Below are 17,396 nucleotides of genomic sequence, written 5' to 3'. Positions count from 1 at the left end.
TTAGACATTTGTAAGGGGTCTCGACTATTATTTTTAATTGGTTACTGTTTATGGCATTTTATGCTGTGTTTATTAGCTGCCCAGAGTTACTTGGACAAAATGAGCAGCCATATAAATTTGCTAAGATAAATAAATAACAAATACTAAAACATTGCCTTACCAGTTTTGGAGAAGGTGTTTGGTTTTACTGTGCAAATTATGTTTATGATTTTCATACAAGGCACTTTGGGAGCTAATTGTATAAAGAGTGAGATAACGTGTATCTAAGCAAATGCTCCATTGCTCATGAGCATCATGTTCCAGTGATCCAAGTTTCATTTGAAGAGTATTTTTATGAAATGCTGGATGTGGAATTGACTAATGAGGGTCAGAGAGGAGGGTTGCCTGTGGGGTCTAGTATCGAGGTGCTAGACCTAGGTTCAAATTTTCTTAGTAATATTCATTGGATAATCTTGGTTAAGACTTAACCAAGACTTCCACCTCTCATTATAGATTGCATGAAGTGGACAAAGAAAAATCACTCCTTTTTTTTTTTTTTTTACAAATACATGTCTGTGTCAATGCATTGATAAAATTGCATTTTATTCATGTACTGCCTCATTCCGATGTTCAGGTGCTGTGACTTGTTTATACCAACAAACGTCAGAATCGTGCAGGCAATGGTTTTTCCTGTGACATCTGTCAATATGAAAGTTGGACTTTAAAGAAGCAGGATAGAAATAGTGCTGATGTCTTTGAACTTTGGTATTGGAGAAGATACTAGAAAATACCATAGTAAAGAAAACAAATTATAGAACAAATCAATTCAAAGTTCTTACTCAAGGCACAAATGACCAGATTCAAATTATCATACTTTGGATGCATTATGTGAAGATCTAGCTCTTTTGAGAACTCTTTAATGTTGGAAAAGGTGAAAAGAAAAAAAAAGATGACTAGCAAGGTTGAATGGACACAACAGTAATGGGTACACTGTTGGGAGACCTGAAGGATCAGGTTGGGGACAGATCATCCTGGAGAAGGGTTGCCTATGTGATCACTAAGAGTCAACGCCAACTTGTTGGCAGATAATCGGTGTTTTAGTTGACCAAGCTCTGCAAAGCAGAAATCATCTCCTGTGGTCTAGCTACAACCTTATAATCAATTATGAGATGGAGAATATACTTAATTCCTTCATTTAACTGCTGGTTTTTGGAACACAAATATATAATCTACCCATTGTACTCATGGATACTGAAGTCAAATTTACATTGAAACATATGTTTTTGGTAGTGATACAGAGGGTCCAGCTCTCAGAGTTGTAATTCTTAAAACAGCTAAGGCAGTTTTTGATCTCTTTAAAAAAGTACCCATACTTCTCTCCCCACTTCTTCCCAGAATCAATCTTCCTTAAGATGTTTAAGTGCAGAGTAAAAATGGAGGGAAAGCATATAGTTTTAACTGCTGTATTGGAGAACTGTTCTTCAGTTTAGAATGGATACTCTAGGACTGTTGGGGATTTGACTGTAGAACAGGACTGGCAAATCATTCTAACATTCAGTTCCAAATATATAGCCATTGTCTCATCATCTTCCACTCATCGTCTGGCACCATCACCAAGTACACCAAACGTAAATCAACTGTGCCCTAAAGAGGAACAAGGGGTGGGGGAGAAGATTCAGTAGCAAATTTTGTAGTACTGTTCTTCCACACTGAAAGAAGAAGAAATAAAGTCTGAAGTTAAATGGGATGCTTCTTAGTTCATTTGTGGGAATATTGTATACTACCGTAAATATTAATTATCAAGTTAGGATTTGCAGCTACTTAGTAGCAAGTATGAATTTGCTCTTTTGTCTTATGTAAAATGGCCATTAGTAAGTTCTTTTGTAAAAATCCCTTTTGCATCAAGCTTGACTCCTGGTGACTTCATATTCATTCAGCTTTCTTGGCCACATTATATAACAGATTTGTGATCTCTTTTTCTGGGAATGTTTTTTTTTAAATTACCACCCAACTTTTAAAGCTAATTCCTTAAAAATGGATCGATGGATTCCTTGTGTGCATATATAAGTATGTGCAAATGAATGCGTATAAGCATAAAACGCAGGTAATGCTAAACAGTGCTTAGAAAGAAACTGTGTCTGGCTACAGGAAGGCCTTATTTCAACAAGATAACCATGTTGCTGTTTTGAATGCTCAGGAAAATTCAGCATGAAAAAGTCAGGATTATTAAAATAAGGGACCTCAGATTGTCATTCTACAGCTATTTTTAACTTACTGCATAGATACAGCCAAAGTAGAACTCTTTTATTATAGGCCAAAGGTGCTCTACATGCTAATGTGATCAATGCTTACAGATACCCTACCTGAAAAAAACAGGATGGGGCTATTCACTCATTTGTTGTGTGTTCATTATGACACTTAGCATTAAACAAAGTGTGAAATTTGAAAGGAAATGTCCAGGGGTTTTCTTAGGAGCAAGTACCATTTTACTTTACAAGGTGACAATGACAGGGCATCGGTTCTTCTAAAGTTCAGCCTGCACTTCATCCTATGCCAGAAATAATCTGCCACTTTAGACTGTCAATTTGAATGCTGTAATTCTTAGAGTCACCTTGCTGGTCACATTTCTGAGATCTAGTCGCTAACTATTAGAGCAATCTTGAAATACCATGAACAATTACATAAATGTGGTTTAAGGATAACTGCTTTCCAAACAGCCCATAAATATATGTCTTGAGATGAATCTAGTAAGTTTTCCCACATGGCTGCTGACACTGTTTCTTAGAGCATGTTTTCATAGGTAACTAAACATCATAACATCAGGAGTTTTTACCATGATTGGATACTAGGCCGAAAGCGAAAATGGAACTGTCGAAGCATTCAAGCAGGATTTTATTTGGATTAAGCGCACACATTTGGAAATATGACTTATTTACATGTACGTGTTCATCAACCATGGGTGGGAGCCCTTGTAAGAAGCACAAGGCTGAGTAGGCTGCTCTAACCATCACATTTATCAACATAAAGTCCCTTAGGTCCTTAGCCTTCCTATATTAAGCTGAGAGGTCACTAGTCAAACTTGCAGAGTTTCCAGTTACATAAAAGCTTCTTTCTTGCTCATGTTAATGTGAGTCATGTCTTCTAACTCCTCTGTATGCCAATCTTGGGAATATTTTGGTGTATCTGAGGTACAATATGTCTTCCTATGCTTGCTCTCTTGAGACATAATCCCTGAATAGAGCTGAACCTATTAAGTCTTGAATTGCTTGTATGTTTGGTCCATCTCAGTTTTCATACAACGTTTCTACAGTTTTGTTTGTCCATTAGTGGTTCCCATATTTGGCTGTGGTTATTCAAATGATCAATCTTCATAGGCATGTTAATTCTGAGTCTCATCAGTTCTCACTAAAACATACTGCCTACTAAATCTGCCTAGATTCAAAATTATGCTAGCCTTGTACTTAAAGGTTGGTGTGAATTCCCCTCTACTGTTAGAAAATTGTACAAAAGAATTGAAAGTGTCACATAACAGTTTAGAAGGCTGATTCTGATGCTCCTTTGTTTAAACAAGAACACCGAGTTGATTAGCTTTAAAAGTCAGCCGTTGATGTAAATGTAGTCCCTTGCAAAATTGATCCCATGGTGAATATTGTAGTCTGCCTCCTTCTGTGGATACTTCCCAGGTGACCATCCCAAAATTTTCAGTTGCACAGCTTAAATGAAGCAGGGCTTGAGGAGGCTATTCTGACTATTAAAAGTTACCAGATTGCTACAAGAAGGTTTATGTTTACTTCTTTGCAAAGCTGCAGTATTCTCAAGAACCAACAACCAATCAGAGTTTATCCTTCCTGGCCAATAGATGAGGATAGTGATGTCTTGATCTGTCAGAGCTCATCTGCTGGTTGATATGGAGCGCTTGGCCAGTTTGCACCAAAGTAAACATCAAACTTTCTCCCTCAAAAAACAAACCTCTGCAGATCTCTCATCTGCTTGTTATGGTGAGACACCTCCACACACAAGGCTTCTGCATTTGGACCCTTTAGTGCAATCACAGCATCTCGCCCTTGCAGCAGGTTTCAGGAGAAGGGACAAGCTGGCCACTTCCTTTTTCCTCAGCAAAACATGCTGCCTGAAAACCAGCGATTCCCATTTGCTAAAGAGTCGAAGCTCCTAGAAAAAAGATGTTGGAAAGGTGCAGTGGATTGATCTAGATCAGTGTTTCTCAACCTGAGCAACTTGAAGATGTGTGGACTTTGACTCCAAGAAGCCAGTGGCAACATCAACTATTCAGTGGGGCATCAAGTTCAGATCTGGAGAGAAAGATGTTGCTCCCTTTATGTTGCTCTGCTTGACTGTGAAAGCAGTACAGGTGAACGTCTGCTTGCAAGGCTGCTGAAATGTGTGATTTAAAAACCAGACAGAACTCTGGCAGATAAACATGATAGTGGAGGAAGGAGATGGCAGATGCTTTAAACAGGAAACAGCACAGTAAGATCAGGTTGCTACAAAATAATGAATTCAGTATTACCTTCTGGTTCTTTCTAATATTCTGGCAGTTACCCCACAGGTCCATTAATTTTTCAGCAAGAGAGATCACAGAATATTTCTGCCTTAAATGCGTTGTCAGGCTACAGGTGGGCATAGATATTTTTTAAAGTTACACATGTTGCCTGAGTGTTGAAATAGAACTAAATGTCCCTTGACTATTTGGGCTTTTACCGACTGGGGTAACTGTTGTTGGACCCATTTTCCAGCAGAGGGGTCTGATTCTGGAATAGGTCATTTCATTACCATTTGAAGATTTCCCGGGTTTTTGAACCGTATTTGGCTATATTTCCTTCTTCCACTTAGTGTTTATGATCCAAAAAGTGGCTGCTTAAGAAATTCAGATCCTGATGTGTTATGACAGTTGCCTTTCAAAACTGATTAATAACAACAGAATTAGCTAGTTTTTGCTCTGACTTATATACTGTAGCTCTTTGGATGTGCTCTAAAGAAAGATACAGTCCATCTAATTTTTTTGCCGAATCACTTACAAAGAGCTGAAGTTAGTTTTTATCCATCTAGTTTTTAGATGGATCAATATTTTTTCTAGCATCGATTGAATGAAATGAGTATGTTTTAACCATTTATAATTACATTTTGCTGTTTGTCCAAAGGACACCTGGTCCCTCCTCCCTGCAACACACAGTTCCTTTGTACTCTGCCTTTCTATAGTAGGCTAGGCAAGGGATTATGACATGAGGGTTTGGAATCTGGCTGTCTCAATACCCATCCAACCCTTTAAGCATTGTGCTGATCCACTTGAAAAGAAATCATGATTAGCAGCTGCTGTTTCTTCTCGAGAATACAATGTACGGGTAGCCCTCGCTTAGCAACCACAGTTGGGACTGGCAACTCCTTTGCTAAGTGCCGCGATTGCTAAGCGGAAAACACGTCACTGCAGCAGGCTTATGTCACTTCCCATTTGGTCGTTAAGCAAATCACCAAGGTTGTTAAGTGAGGCATCATCTGCCAGCGACTTGTGATTTTACTTCTGTGTTTTCCATTAACTCTGCTTGTCAGAAACTGGCTGCAAAATGCATGGATGGCGATCACATGACCACAGGAGGCTGCAGCGGTCATGAATATGCATTGCTTGCAAAGCACCCAAATGGCGATCACATGACCGCAGGATGCTGCAGTGATTGTAAAACTATCAGGTTTTATTGAAAAACCACCAAGTAGCAACTTACCATTTTTGCACATGCTACCACCTAATGGACCGCCACCGCTCTGGCTCTTAGAAAGGAATACATTTCTATTTTTGTTTCTAAAAATCTGCATACTTTTGTGGGCTTAGAAGTGGGAATAAGCCCAACTGAGTTCAGTGAGCCTTACTCCAAGGTAAGTGTGTGCAGCTTTTAGCCTTAGCCTGGCCATTTCTGGACAAGGAGCTCATTGTGCATAGCTTGGCTTATTCACGGAATTTTATGAAGGCTCCAGATGGCATTTTCCCATTTGTGAGTCCCCTCTATTTGCCCATCCTTCCTTCCATCGTTTCTCTTATTGCAAGACATCCATAAAAGAGAGGAAGGTGGAGGGCTCCATATAATGCCTTTTGTCTGGCAGTGTTGATGCCATCTGTTTGCAGGCCCCCTTTCCCAGTGAATTGCATTATTTTCCCAAGCCCCCAACCCCTTTCCTGTTTGCTTTCGTTCTATTCTGTAAAGCTTTAATTGCTAAGTTCTACTTATAGCAAAGTGGTTACTTTGAGTTGGAGGATGGGCGGTGTTTGCATTCATCCTGCAACTATGAATACGAACACAACTACACCGCTGATGTCTACCTCAGTGATTGCTGTTGTGTGGTCATGACTCAACTGAGGTCAAGGAAGGGACAGAAGAGAGGACGGGGCTAATTCTTGGTTGCTACAGTTTTTCAGGAATAGAAACACTATATAAAACAAACGTTCAATTTATAGCTCAAAATCTCAACTGCCTATTCCTGGTTCTCCCCTACCCGCCCTCCCTTATCGCCCGCCTCCAAAAGTTGATGTTTGTAACATTTTTTTTTTCTATTTCAGGGGTCTCTGTGTTTAAATGAGGAAAGTTTTAGCATGTGGCACAATTTAATGAGAACCTGGATTGCCAAATTTAAACATGGCCTGGGGACAGATCATTTCCTAAAGTTGCTGGTTTTGCCAGCAGGAGCTGCTTCGTTATTAGCTGCTGCTGAAAGGAGGTTAAAGGGGAAATGTTGCCCAAAGGATGCTAACCCTGGGATGGTGGTTGTGGGATGGTAACGCTTAGAAGTCTCCTTACCACATTAGCCCAGCTGGAAGGAGAGTCTTCCCTCTGCCTCCAGGTATGTGCAGTTAATGCACACAGTGAGATTTTTAGTCTCAGGCTTCAGAGATGTGGCACTTCGCACTTTTCCACAGAATATCTGCAATTCTGGAGTTGATTCTGTCGGGATTGTGGAGTCCTTGGGGTTCTCTGAGCTTGGTTGTTTTCATGCAAACGTTCGTTACCCGGCTAGGTAACATCTTCAGAGTTCAAGAAACAAAGCGTTTGCAAGAAAACAACCAAGCTCAGAGAACCCCAAGGACTCCATAGTTCAACCCTGAGCTACACATATTCGCTTCTGTCGGTCTCTCGGAATTATCAGCAGTGGGGTTTCGGAGTCGGCATCCATATTGGAAGGGTGTCCAATCTGGGGAAGGCTGATGGAGAAGCTTGTAAATTGCTTCCAGACTGGGGCATTTAATATGGGCAGATCTGAAATGGCAACGTTGAACTAAGTCTGAAAGTAATTGTTTTAACAGAGTCACTCTCACCTTGGTTTGCAGGAATGCAGGGGGTTTTTTTGGTGTGGAAGGATTCAGAATACAAAAGAAATGGACACAAATTCCTGACCTAGGGAGCTTTCATCCATTCAACTTGTTTCATTCCTCCCACAAAAAAAGAAATTAAACATATTTGTGCCACTCAACCCCAATGCCAGTGCTTCCCTTGAACTGATTAATGGTCCTTTCAGCTGATCAGTGTGAGAGTGCCAGAATCAGCATCTGGCCAGCTGTGTGTCCTTGCTTAACAGAAGACCTTCTGAGCAGCTGTGATGTTATTAGAAAGCAAAGGGTGACCCAGTCCCAGCTTAGCCCCTTGTCTGCGAAGTGTAGTTTTGACTTAGTGTTTCAGATACAAAACATTTAAATAGTATTTATTTTTGCGCCATTCTGCATGACAGATGCGTTCTTTGTTTTTATGGGACGTGTCAAGCTTTTTGGCAGTAAGCTAAATCTGAAAGTGTGTCTTTCTAAGCACAATTCTCACAGAGTCTTTTTAAACAAGATTTATTGAGAAGAAAGGCAATTCCAGCAATTGAACTATTTGCTTTCTGGAACCTATATATCCCAATATACAGCAGGGCAGGTTTTTTGTCTTTATCTTTCCACCTGCCATCCTTTGATCCAATGGAGAGATTTTTTTTTTCAATGATACCAGAGAAACTTGCAGCTAGCTATTTACGTAATGGTTTTCTGGAATATCATTCTAGGAATCCATTTCTCCATATTACGTGACATATTTACCATGCTTTTATCTCACTCAACTTTTGGGACAAATTTTAATTTTATAGATTGTGAAGGTATATAAAAAGTTGTATCATACTGAGTTGAATCTAGCAACAATTCTTCTGACTGAACTTTTTCATGACTTTCCTATAAAGGTCAGGACTGAATCTGGAATTTCATGCAAAATGTGTGTGTGTGTGTACAGGTAGTCCTTGACTTATGATCACAGTTGGGGCCGGAATTTCCATCACTAAGTGATGCGGTCATAAAACAAGATGTCATGTGACTGTCTTAAGAGATAAATATCATCTATCAGATGTAACCCAGTGGCAATATTTATAGCTACAACATTTATTAACAACATTGGTTGGACCAGCAGCATTTTCAGTTTCTGAGACCCCTGAGATACTAGAACAACTTGTTAGATCCTTTAAAACTAAAAAAACTACTATTAGTTTTTATAGATACAATAGACCAGTTTGATATGCAGATGTTAAGGGATGAGTGGAAGAATTGGAGGTTTCTAAAAGAATTAGAGGTTTCCATATTGTCTAGACAGTGGGAGAGTGTCTTAACTTCTATAGCAAGAGTGTCAATAGTCTTTGAACTATGACTTATACAACAAAAAATAATATTTAGAATTTATTGGACTCCACTATGTCTGTATAGAAAAGGATGTCAAAAACAGCATTTTGTTGGAGATGTGATAAGGACAATGTATCTTTAAAGCATATGCTTCTACAGTGTCCTATGCTTACCAAGTTTTGGGAGAAAGCAATAGACTATATAAATATGATTGTGAACCAAAAGCTAAAATTTTCAGAGGATAATATTCTTTTGAACTATATACCTAGTACATGGAATTTGACATGTGGACAATGTAAACGGACTCTCCGTGCCCTTACTATGGCCAAAAGACTGATATTGCAGCATTGGAAAGACAAATGTATGGCGCCATTCATTCAATGGATTGAAGTCCTGATTGCACTTGCCACCTATGAGTGGATTGCTTATAGATGTAGACTTTGTATGAATAAATATAATGAAACATGGGACTCATTTATACAAAATACAGTAGTTTAAAAAAAATGATAATCATATAAATCTATTAGAAATATATAAGTACTTGAGTAATAATTGTATCAGATAAGTATGTATAGAATTGAAATTGTTTATTGTTATAATGATATTTTAACACTTTTCTCTTTGTTGTATTTTTTTTCACTTTTGTTAAACCAGTTTTATGTTTTTTTCCCCTCTTTTTGTAATGAAATTTAATTTTAAAAAAATGTCATGTGACCACATCGCTTAGCGACTGCAATCCCGGCAGTCCCAGTTGCCATCGTTAACCGAGAATCGTGGGTCATTAAATGAGTACCTACCCCAATCCAAGCCATTCCTGGCTTGGTCCCTCCCAGCCCTGAGCCTCAGTAAGGGGAGGGACTGCCTCCAATTCCCCCCCTCCTATCTTCCCCTCCATCCCTGCCCTTCCGGCCACCCTGCGTGGCTCTGGGGCTGCTTGCCATGCCCTGGGAAGCCTCAGCTACTTCAGCCCAGTCCCAGCTGCAGCTGCCCTTGCCACCCTGCACTCTGAGACCCCTGCTGCCCTGCCCTCCACCGCCCCAGCTGACCTTTGCCATCTTCTTGCTCCCACTGAAAAAAAAAGCCAAAAGCAGCCCCTGAGCCGCAGCATGCCAGAACACCCCTTTGTAAAGCATTTTTCATGGGGCATTTTGGCACGTCGTGCTCCACAAGGTTTTTGCAAAGGGGCTTTTTGGTGCGCCCCAGCTCAGGGGCTGCTTTTGGCTTTTTTTTTTCCCATAGCCAAAGCCCGGCCTGGCCTGGCCCAGCAGCCAGGCTGGGCACACCTTGTCAGCAACAGGAGCAAGAAGACAGCGAATGTCAACTAGGGTGGTGGGTGCAGGGCAGCTGGGGGGCAGAAGGGCATAGATGGGGGGAGATAGGCAGGTGGGGGGAGTTGAAATGCCCCTGCAGTCAAAGTGTGGGCAGGCTGCCAAGTGCCCAAATTTTGATATGTGGCTGTGGGGGCACTGCAACGTCTGTAACCTCAGGCACTGATCATAAGCCACTTTTTTCAGCGTGTTTGTCATTGTACAGTCGCTGAATGAGTGGTCATGTCAAACACACACACACACATATATGCGCATACACATATATACACATACACACACACATACATACATATATGAAATCTCCTTCAAGTTGAACTCAGCCCATTGACATGACCATGTAAGTATTTTGGCAACAATATGGATGTAGTCTGCCATTGCTGATTTGTGGGATTTTTTTTTTTTTTTACTTTTTCCTGGTGTTCAAGTGCTAATCAAGTCTAACCATACTTCGCTTTTTGAGATTAGCCAAGGTTGACTAGGTGCTAAAGTACTGCTTTGAGGGCTTATCCCATCTGATCTGCAGCTTTTGATCAGGAAAGAATCCCCACAATTGAGTCTGAGCTTTTACAGTTGTGTTTTCATTTCTTTGATACTCTTTGTTAAAATACAAATCAACCTGCCCATTTAAGAGTTGGAGGGCATCTGGTTCCCACCATTAAAGCCTTTTAAAATTATTGATTTCAGGGAAAAATCGCAAAGGAGGAACCAGAGATGCAGACATTACAGCTAAGGAGCCTGCAATTCTTGGAACGCTATATTTATCTCATTCTGTTCAACGCGTATCTTCACTTGGGGAAAAAAGACTCCTGGCCAAAGCCTTTCAGCATCTGGATGCATGAGGTCAGTAGTGTTCAATACCAACATATAGCCCTTGGATAACATTTTGTAGATTTTTTATTTTGATGAATAATGCTGGGTTGAGGGGTATGGAGGGTCAGGACAGACAGGAAGTGAATTTTCCTATATCTGAAGATGAATGTGCTCTAAACAGGATTTATGGCCTATTTCCCCTTCTCCCAGCTTAGGTAGTCTAAATTCTGCACTTTGTCACATAATTTGTGGGTACAGTTTTTCAGATCAGAACTTGTTGAGATACATACACTACATTTGCACATTTTGTTAAACTGTAATATTCTCCCTGGCTCCTTTGATAAATTATATGATGCAATGAGGATCTGGATCTGAAAATCAGTGTATCGAAGACCAAGGTAATTAGGTTTAATAGGGAAAATGGTGTGAACTTGCAAGTTACACATAAAGAGCAGAAAAATGAAAGCAAGTAGATTAATTTTTGTATCTTGGCGTTATGTTAATTAAAGATAGGAAAACAGATGGAGAAGATGTACAACTGCTGATAGAAAAATAGTCAGGAGCATGTGGTCTGTTATGAGGAAGAATGTCAGGAGAAGCAAAAATGCCAGCGTATAATATTTTTTTGTTAAAAGATTAAGTTGAATGCATTGGGAAGAAGTGTGTGTCGTAAAACAGGAAGAGATAGAGTCAAGAATGAAGGGAGCCGAATGAATGTTGGTGGAATATACAAATGGGTAACTAGTTTGAAAGAAGTATGTTGAGGTGATTTAGTCAAATAGAGAGTATGAATGAGGATGGAATTGCAGGATGAATATAGGAAGGAAGAGTGAATGTTACAGGAGGAAAGGAAGGACTGAATAAACTGCGATTGGATGGAATTGATGAAGTGAGATGTTTAAAAGACAAAAAGGCAATTATGGATATGAAAAAGCAAGGATGGTTTGCAAGAACTGAAAGATAGAGAGAAGATACAGTGTACCGTGTTGTAAGCTAGGTTGATTAGAATTCCTTCTTCTCCCTTTAGTTTCTTTTGCTTATTACTGTGTACTCTTTTTCTGCATTTTGCATCGTGTTGCTTACACCAAAGGGAACAGAGGGATGGAGATGTGTGTAGGTGCCGCAAGGCAGTTGAGTGTCCATTAGCAGGTGGAAGGGGAAAGAACCAGCAGGACCAAGGATTTGTTTCTTGGGCAGAAGAAAGTCACGGGGATGCCGTGATTGTTGGGACTGGGAGACAGCACAGACGCAGTTGTCCCTCCAAGCTTTGCTGACTAATTACTATTCACCATTGGATGACTATATAAAAATGGGAAACTATAAAGATTTTTGCACTGTTAACATGGGGAGGCCCAGCCTTTCCTTAAATGTATATATGTACAGTATGGAACAGTGGGTGACAAACATTTATAGGAGCTGCATTTTATAGTCTTCGTTTTTTGTTTCCAAATTTACATTTCTGCTCTCAAGTCAGAATCATTGTTCATAGCTGCTTCTAGCTTTCACAGAGGTCCTTCGCAGGCCTAAAGAAAGGCCCTGTTTCCCATCCCCAGTCACTTCACACATTATTGTTATGGCAAAACGCATTATCCTTGCATTCCTTGTGGATTCATTCCCATGAACAACAGCTGTTCTTGTAATTTGTTGATGATGTTCATTATTTCTCAGAATATTTTTTATGCAGTAAGCATCTTTGGCAGAGAGCAAGATTAGACCAAGTGGCTTCGGTGGATCAGGCACTATTAAGAGCTCCTGACCGCAAGCCAGAAGTTTCAGCAGCTGTGGACAGGCAAGGTGGTAACTCTTTTTGAAACATGGCCATTTTAATGAGAGTAGTAGGGGAACCATTGATGGGTTACAGGCTCCATATTCCTGCCTGCTTGATGTCTGCAGCCCTTCCTCTCTTTGGAGAAATGGCTAAGGTTCTTTGCCTGATATACCAGCTAAAAGAATTCAGCCAAGTTCTCCCAATGATGCTATCCCAGGGTTCAGCTGTAATCCATGATTCTAAAGAAAGTGTATAAGCAAGACACCTGATCTCAGACAGCAACACACATCTTATTTTTTGGATCTAGGAACCCTCCATCTAAACATGACAGTCTCACATACATCAGATTTGAAGAATGGAAGAGGGTATAATGCTTTGTTTTTCTCTGAGATGATCACAAATGAGCTTTTAATAACTGATTAAGTAGGACCTTACTGTAGTGTGCATTAACCCCTTAGTTTTTCATGGTCTATCTCACCTTGCCAATTGGAAAGGAGCACTTTGAACTATTTACTGTTCCACTTGGCCAAACTCCATAGAAAATTGATTTAACAAGTGCTAACATAATGTAAATTCCAGCATGGAAATTCTGGGAGTTCTGCTCCTGACACACCTAGACAGCACCAGGCTAAAGAACGCCAAGTTGTTACTTGATAAATGGTGTTGAAATATATTCCCTAGTTTAGAATGTTACTTCTTGGGACAAAAAATCCATCCTGTCCATCACAGGACAAGAGACAGTGTGTGTGCAAGAGTTTTTTTGGGGAAGTGGTAGAGACTACAGATAAAAAGTGAAGTTTTGTCTCCCTTTGTCGCAGAGGAGGATTTATGGTACCAAAACCCCCAGAAAGATTGCTTCTCAAAGGAAATTAAAGATATTTTCACTTATTTCCAGGATTTTTCTATGAATTTCTGTGACTCTCACCTATCTGTCTTCTGTTTCCTTATTTGTGGGTGTGTACATATTTCTAAGTTTTGTCTCTATGTGTTTCTAAAACTTGTGCGTTGTATTTCTATATACCATGTATCTTATTCTTACAGATTTCTGTGGGTTTCTGTATATATAAGTTATGCCTTATTCCTATGGGTTCAATGATTTGCTATGTATTTCTTTTCATCCTTTCTCATTGTTTGATCTTCTACAGGTAGACTTGAATTGTCCATGCATGTGTTAAGTATTAGGCTTGGCTACCACTCTCCTTGGCTGGTCTCCCAGCTGTGGAAGGCAGAGAAACTGGTTGTTTCTCTGTTGTCTCAACATGAGACCTAGCCACCATTTACCCACTCCAGGTTTGGCTGCCTTGGTTCTGAGCTAGTGTTTTCTAGTGGTGGAGAATATTCATTACATGCCAAAGTTTTTAGGTTTAATCCAGTACTTCTCCAGAATGCAGGTGAGACCGTAGAGAGCCATTTCCCATCAATTCAGACAATACTAGGTGGCTTAATAGTGGGATTCCATAGAAGGCAGCTTTCTACGTCCTTAACTTTTCTGCAGTCAAGATAACTGATTTGTTCAAGAATATCAGGATAACTGCCTGACCAGAGAAATCTGCCTGCTTCCAATGTGAAAAGGACATGGGACACCGTAGGTGTTAAATGAAAGGAAACTTGAAAGTTATATACCGTGCAATATAGCAGAAGCATCATAGCTCTGACCAACAATTTAATAGAAGTTCCACAGTGTTGTTGCCTTAGAATGAATCATTCAGACAGAAAACTGAGAGGCCTCATGACATTTTCTTTAGTTATGTTTTAGAACTACTGTTTACTTGTTTAAATAGAAACAGTTTGTGCTGGAAGGAAGCCATTTATTTCTAGTCTCTTACACCTCTCTGTCTTATTCTCCTTACCCTATCATGTTCTTCCCACCAAACATTCCCATTTGGGGCTTCCTCTGATTATGTTCCCAATTTATCCTCAGTTGCGTTCTGTGCTTGGATGTCTATGCCTCCCGCACAATTATCCTTTCCTATTTTCTCCAGAATCCCCCAAAATTGCTTTCATATGCTTTCCCTCCTGTCAACCTTTTTAAGGCATCCCTGATTGTCACATCCGAAATCTAATTTTGTCCTGGAAAGAGAGAATTGTGGTTTGTCCGCATATGAACTCATTGCTGTTTCAATGTCTACACTCCCCTTATTTCACTGTATGACTTAGAAAATGCGGAATACCTTATACAAATTTGCTAGCTCTTATTTGAGATCTAATTTCTGTTGCTATTGCTATTCTTCTCTTTTCTTTTGCTTTCCTGTACCACAAAAAGTACAAACAGAAAAGAAAACAAAAATAAACCTTGATTACAAAATAATATGCATTCTATTAGGTCAGTAAAGAGCCAGTTCCTAAGCCGAATGTAAACGCATATCTTGAATCTAAGCTCTGTCTTTTCAGTGTTGGACAATATTTGCCTAATAAATCTGTAATAGTAAGTTCCAACTTTTTAATAAAATTAAACCATAACAATCTTTGTAAAATCACATTAGTGATCATACACATGTCAAACTAAAACAGAGCATTAGTAAAATAAGCCAATGCCATATTTAAGTGTCTCCTCATCCATTTTGTATTTCTAACATAATGAAATTGACCAGCCCTTTTAAAACATTATTTGGAGAATCCATTAATCATGAAAGCCAATTATTTTCTGGAATTAATTTCTTCTAAATAATATAAAAAAGGTTTTTAATATTATTAAGATGGTTTTCCATTGATTTGCTGTTATGGTAAAATCTAACTAGTTATACCAGATTATACCATTAGAGCCACAAATGAGGAATATTTCTTGGAACAACTCTTCCTAACTGTTTTAAATAATTCAAACCACACTTAAACCCCCAGTTAATTTCCAAAGAAACAGTAGAACTGAATAGGAGGCATATGGGACTAATCCCAGGTACTCAAATAATCTGATATCAAAGTACAGATAGTCCTTGACTTATGACCATTTGTTTAACAACCGTTCAAAGTTACGAAGATGCTGAAAAAAGTGACTTACCACCGGTCCTCACACTTACACCTGTCTCAGTCTCCCCGCGGTCACGTGTTCAAAATTCAGACACTTGGTAATCGGCATGTATTTATGATGGTTGCAGCATCCTGGGGTCATGTGATCACCATTTGTGACCTTCCCAGAGGGCTTCTGACAAGCAGAGTCAATGGGGGAAGACAGATTCACTTAACAACAGCATGATTTGCTTAAAGACCGCAGTGATTTGCTTAAGGACCATGGCAAAAAAGGTCATAAAATTGAGCATGACTCACTTAGTAATGGAGGTTCCAGTCCCAATTGTGGTTGTAAGTCGAAGACTACCTGTAACACCTTCCATGTCACAAAGTTTTTGTATAGAGAATACGTAATTATCAATGAGATATAGCAATATAATCAGCATATAATAACAGTTTATGTTCAGTACATATGTTCAGCACTGTATTCCTGTAGTGTTTTCTGTTTATCTAGTAAAGCAGGCAGTGACTCCAATATCCAGTAAAAAGTAAGAAGTTATAAGGGACATTCTTGGCAGTTTCCATCTGTAAGAATTTTTTTTATCACTGAATTTCTGTACCTGTTCAAAAATCACCTCCCAAATTCACTTCATATATAATAATATAATCCATATATGATTTACCAGATTGATTTCTTGGATAGTTTTTAGACCCATGTATGATTTGATTCAGGGTCTAGAAACCTTATTTCTGTGATGATCATACTGCAAACCGGGTCCTCCCTGCTTCATTTCATGCTGCAAATTAGCTTTGTCACTTTTCCTATATTGAGATCAATATAGTCCCATCATAGCAACAGGCATGGAAAGAAAGGAACTTAAATGAAATCAGTCTTTCTCTTTTTCCAGCAACAAAGATAATCATTCATATGGTTATCTCCTAAGGCACAGAATACAACCCATATCCTAGAGCGGTGTTTCTCAACGTTGGCAACTTTAAGATGTGTAGACTTCAACTCCCAGAATTCCCCAGCCAGCCATGGCTGGGGAATTCTGGGAGTTGAAGTCTACACATCTTAAAGTTGCCAAGATTGAGAAACACTGTCCTAGAGACTGACACATCCTTTCCTAACCTTAATGCTTCCTATTGTGTCCAGTTACAGTTTTTATACAGTCTTGAGCTAACAAAAGTTAAGTCCAGAAGTTCTGGAGAGCGCCATGTTGGGGAAGTTTGGAGTAGATAGAGCACTTTAGGCAGAGGGAAAATAACGGGTCACAGGATCTCTGTGAAGGACTGTGTGACTCTGGACTGTTTCTTCTGTAGTTACAATTGACCAGTACATGTTGATGTACCGTATCTGAGATCTGGTCTCAGACCGCTTTGCTTTCCTCTGTTCTTCCCCATTCCAGCTTCCCATTCTTCTCTGTCAGTACTCCTCACAAGTAGATATTATCATAATTTTATTCATGATATGGAAGCAGAGGAAAGATTCCCCTGCCCTTGTAAGAATGCACCAAGTTGTCTATTGTTTCTAATTGTTTCTAAGACCTCATTGTTTAAGTATCCTAGTGAATCAGTCTCCGTGCCGTGTGGTCCAATGGACATACGTAGTAGAATTGGGGTGCCTTCTTCACAGATTATAGGGAATTGATCAGCTCTTACCACTTAAATGTGGTATGTTGGTCTTATTCACCTTGGCAAAAGAGAATGCATTGTCACAGTGCAGTGACAGTAAAGTGGCCCAGATTGCTTTCCTATAATAACAAATGCATTCTCCAGCATTTTATTCAGAGAGATTGTATAAGTGTAAATAATTCTTACTAATATGCCTAGGCTGTCATCCTGTCCATAATGGGATCACTAAATAAACATGTAGGCTTTGCACTGATCAATCACAAAAGCTGTCAACAAAATATTCTCATTTTTGTTC

At 39.5% G+C, this 17,396-nt stretch overlaps 1 protein-coding gene across 6 annotated transcripts in view; it reads left to right on the top strand.

Annotated features, from left to right (window-relative positions):
• PALD1 (phosphatase domain containing paladin 1) overlaps positions 1-17,396 on the top strand; it is a 106,680-nt gene that overhangs the window by 74,020 nt on the left and 15,264 nt on the right. For all 6 annotated transcript variants that reach the window (XM_088144367.1, XM_025173644.2, XM_088144369.1 and 3 more), the window contains exon 19: positions 10,630-10,785. In XM_088144367.1, coding sequence (XP_088000493.1) covers positions 10,630-10,785 — 156 coding nt within the window. The remainder of the gene's footprint in view (positions 1-10,629; positions 10,786-17,396) is intronic.

The sequence above is a fragment of the Python bivittatus genome, unplaced genomic scaffold (genome assembly GCF_059951505.1).
Source record: "Python bivittatus isolate LINGU-HERP-01145 unplaced genomic scaffold, Pbiv_v1 ctg000400_np1212, whole genome shotgun sequence".
Lineage (NCBI taxonomy): Eukaryota > Metazoa > Chordata > Lepidosauria > Squamata > Pythonidae > Python > Python bivittatus.
This window is presented reverse-complemented; position numbering and strand designations above follow the sequence as displayed.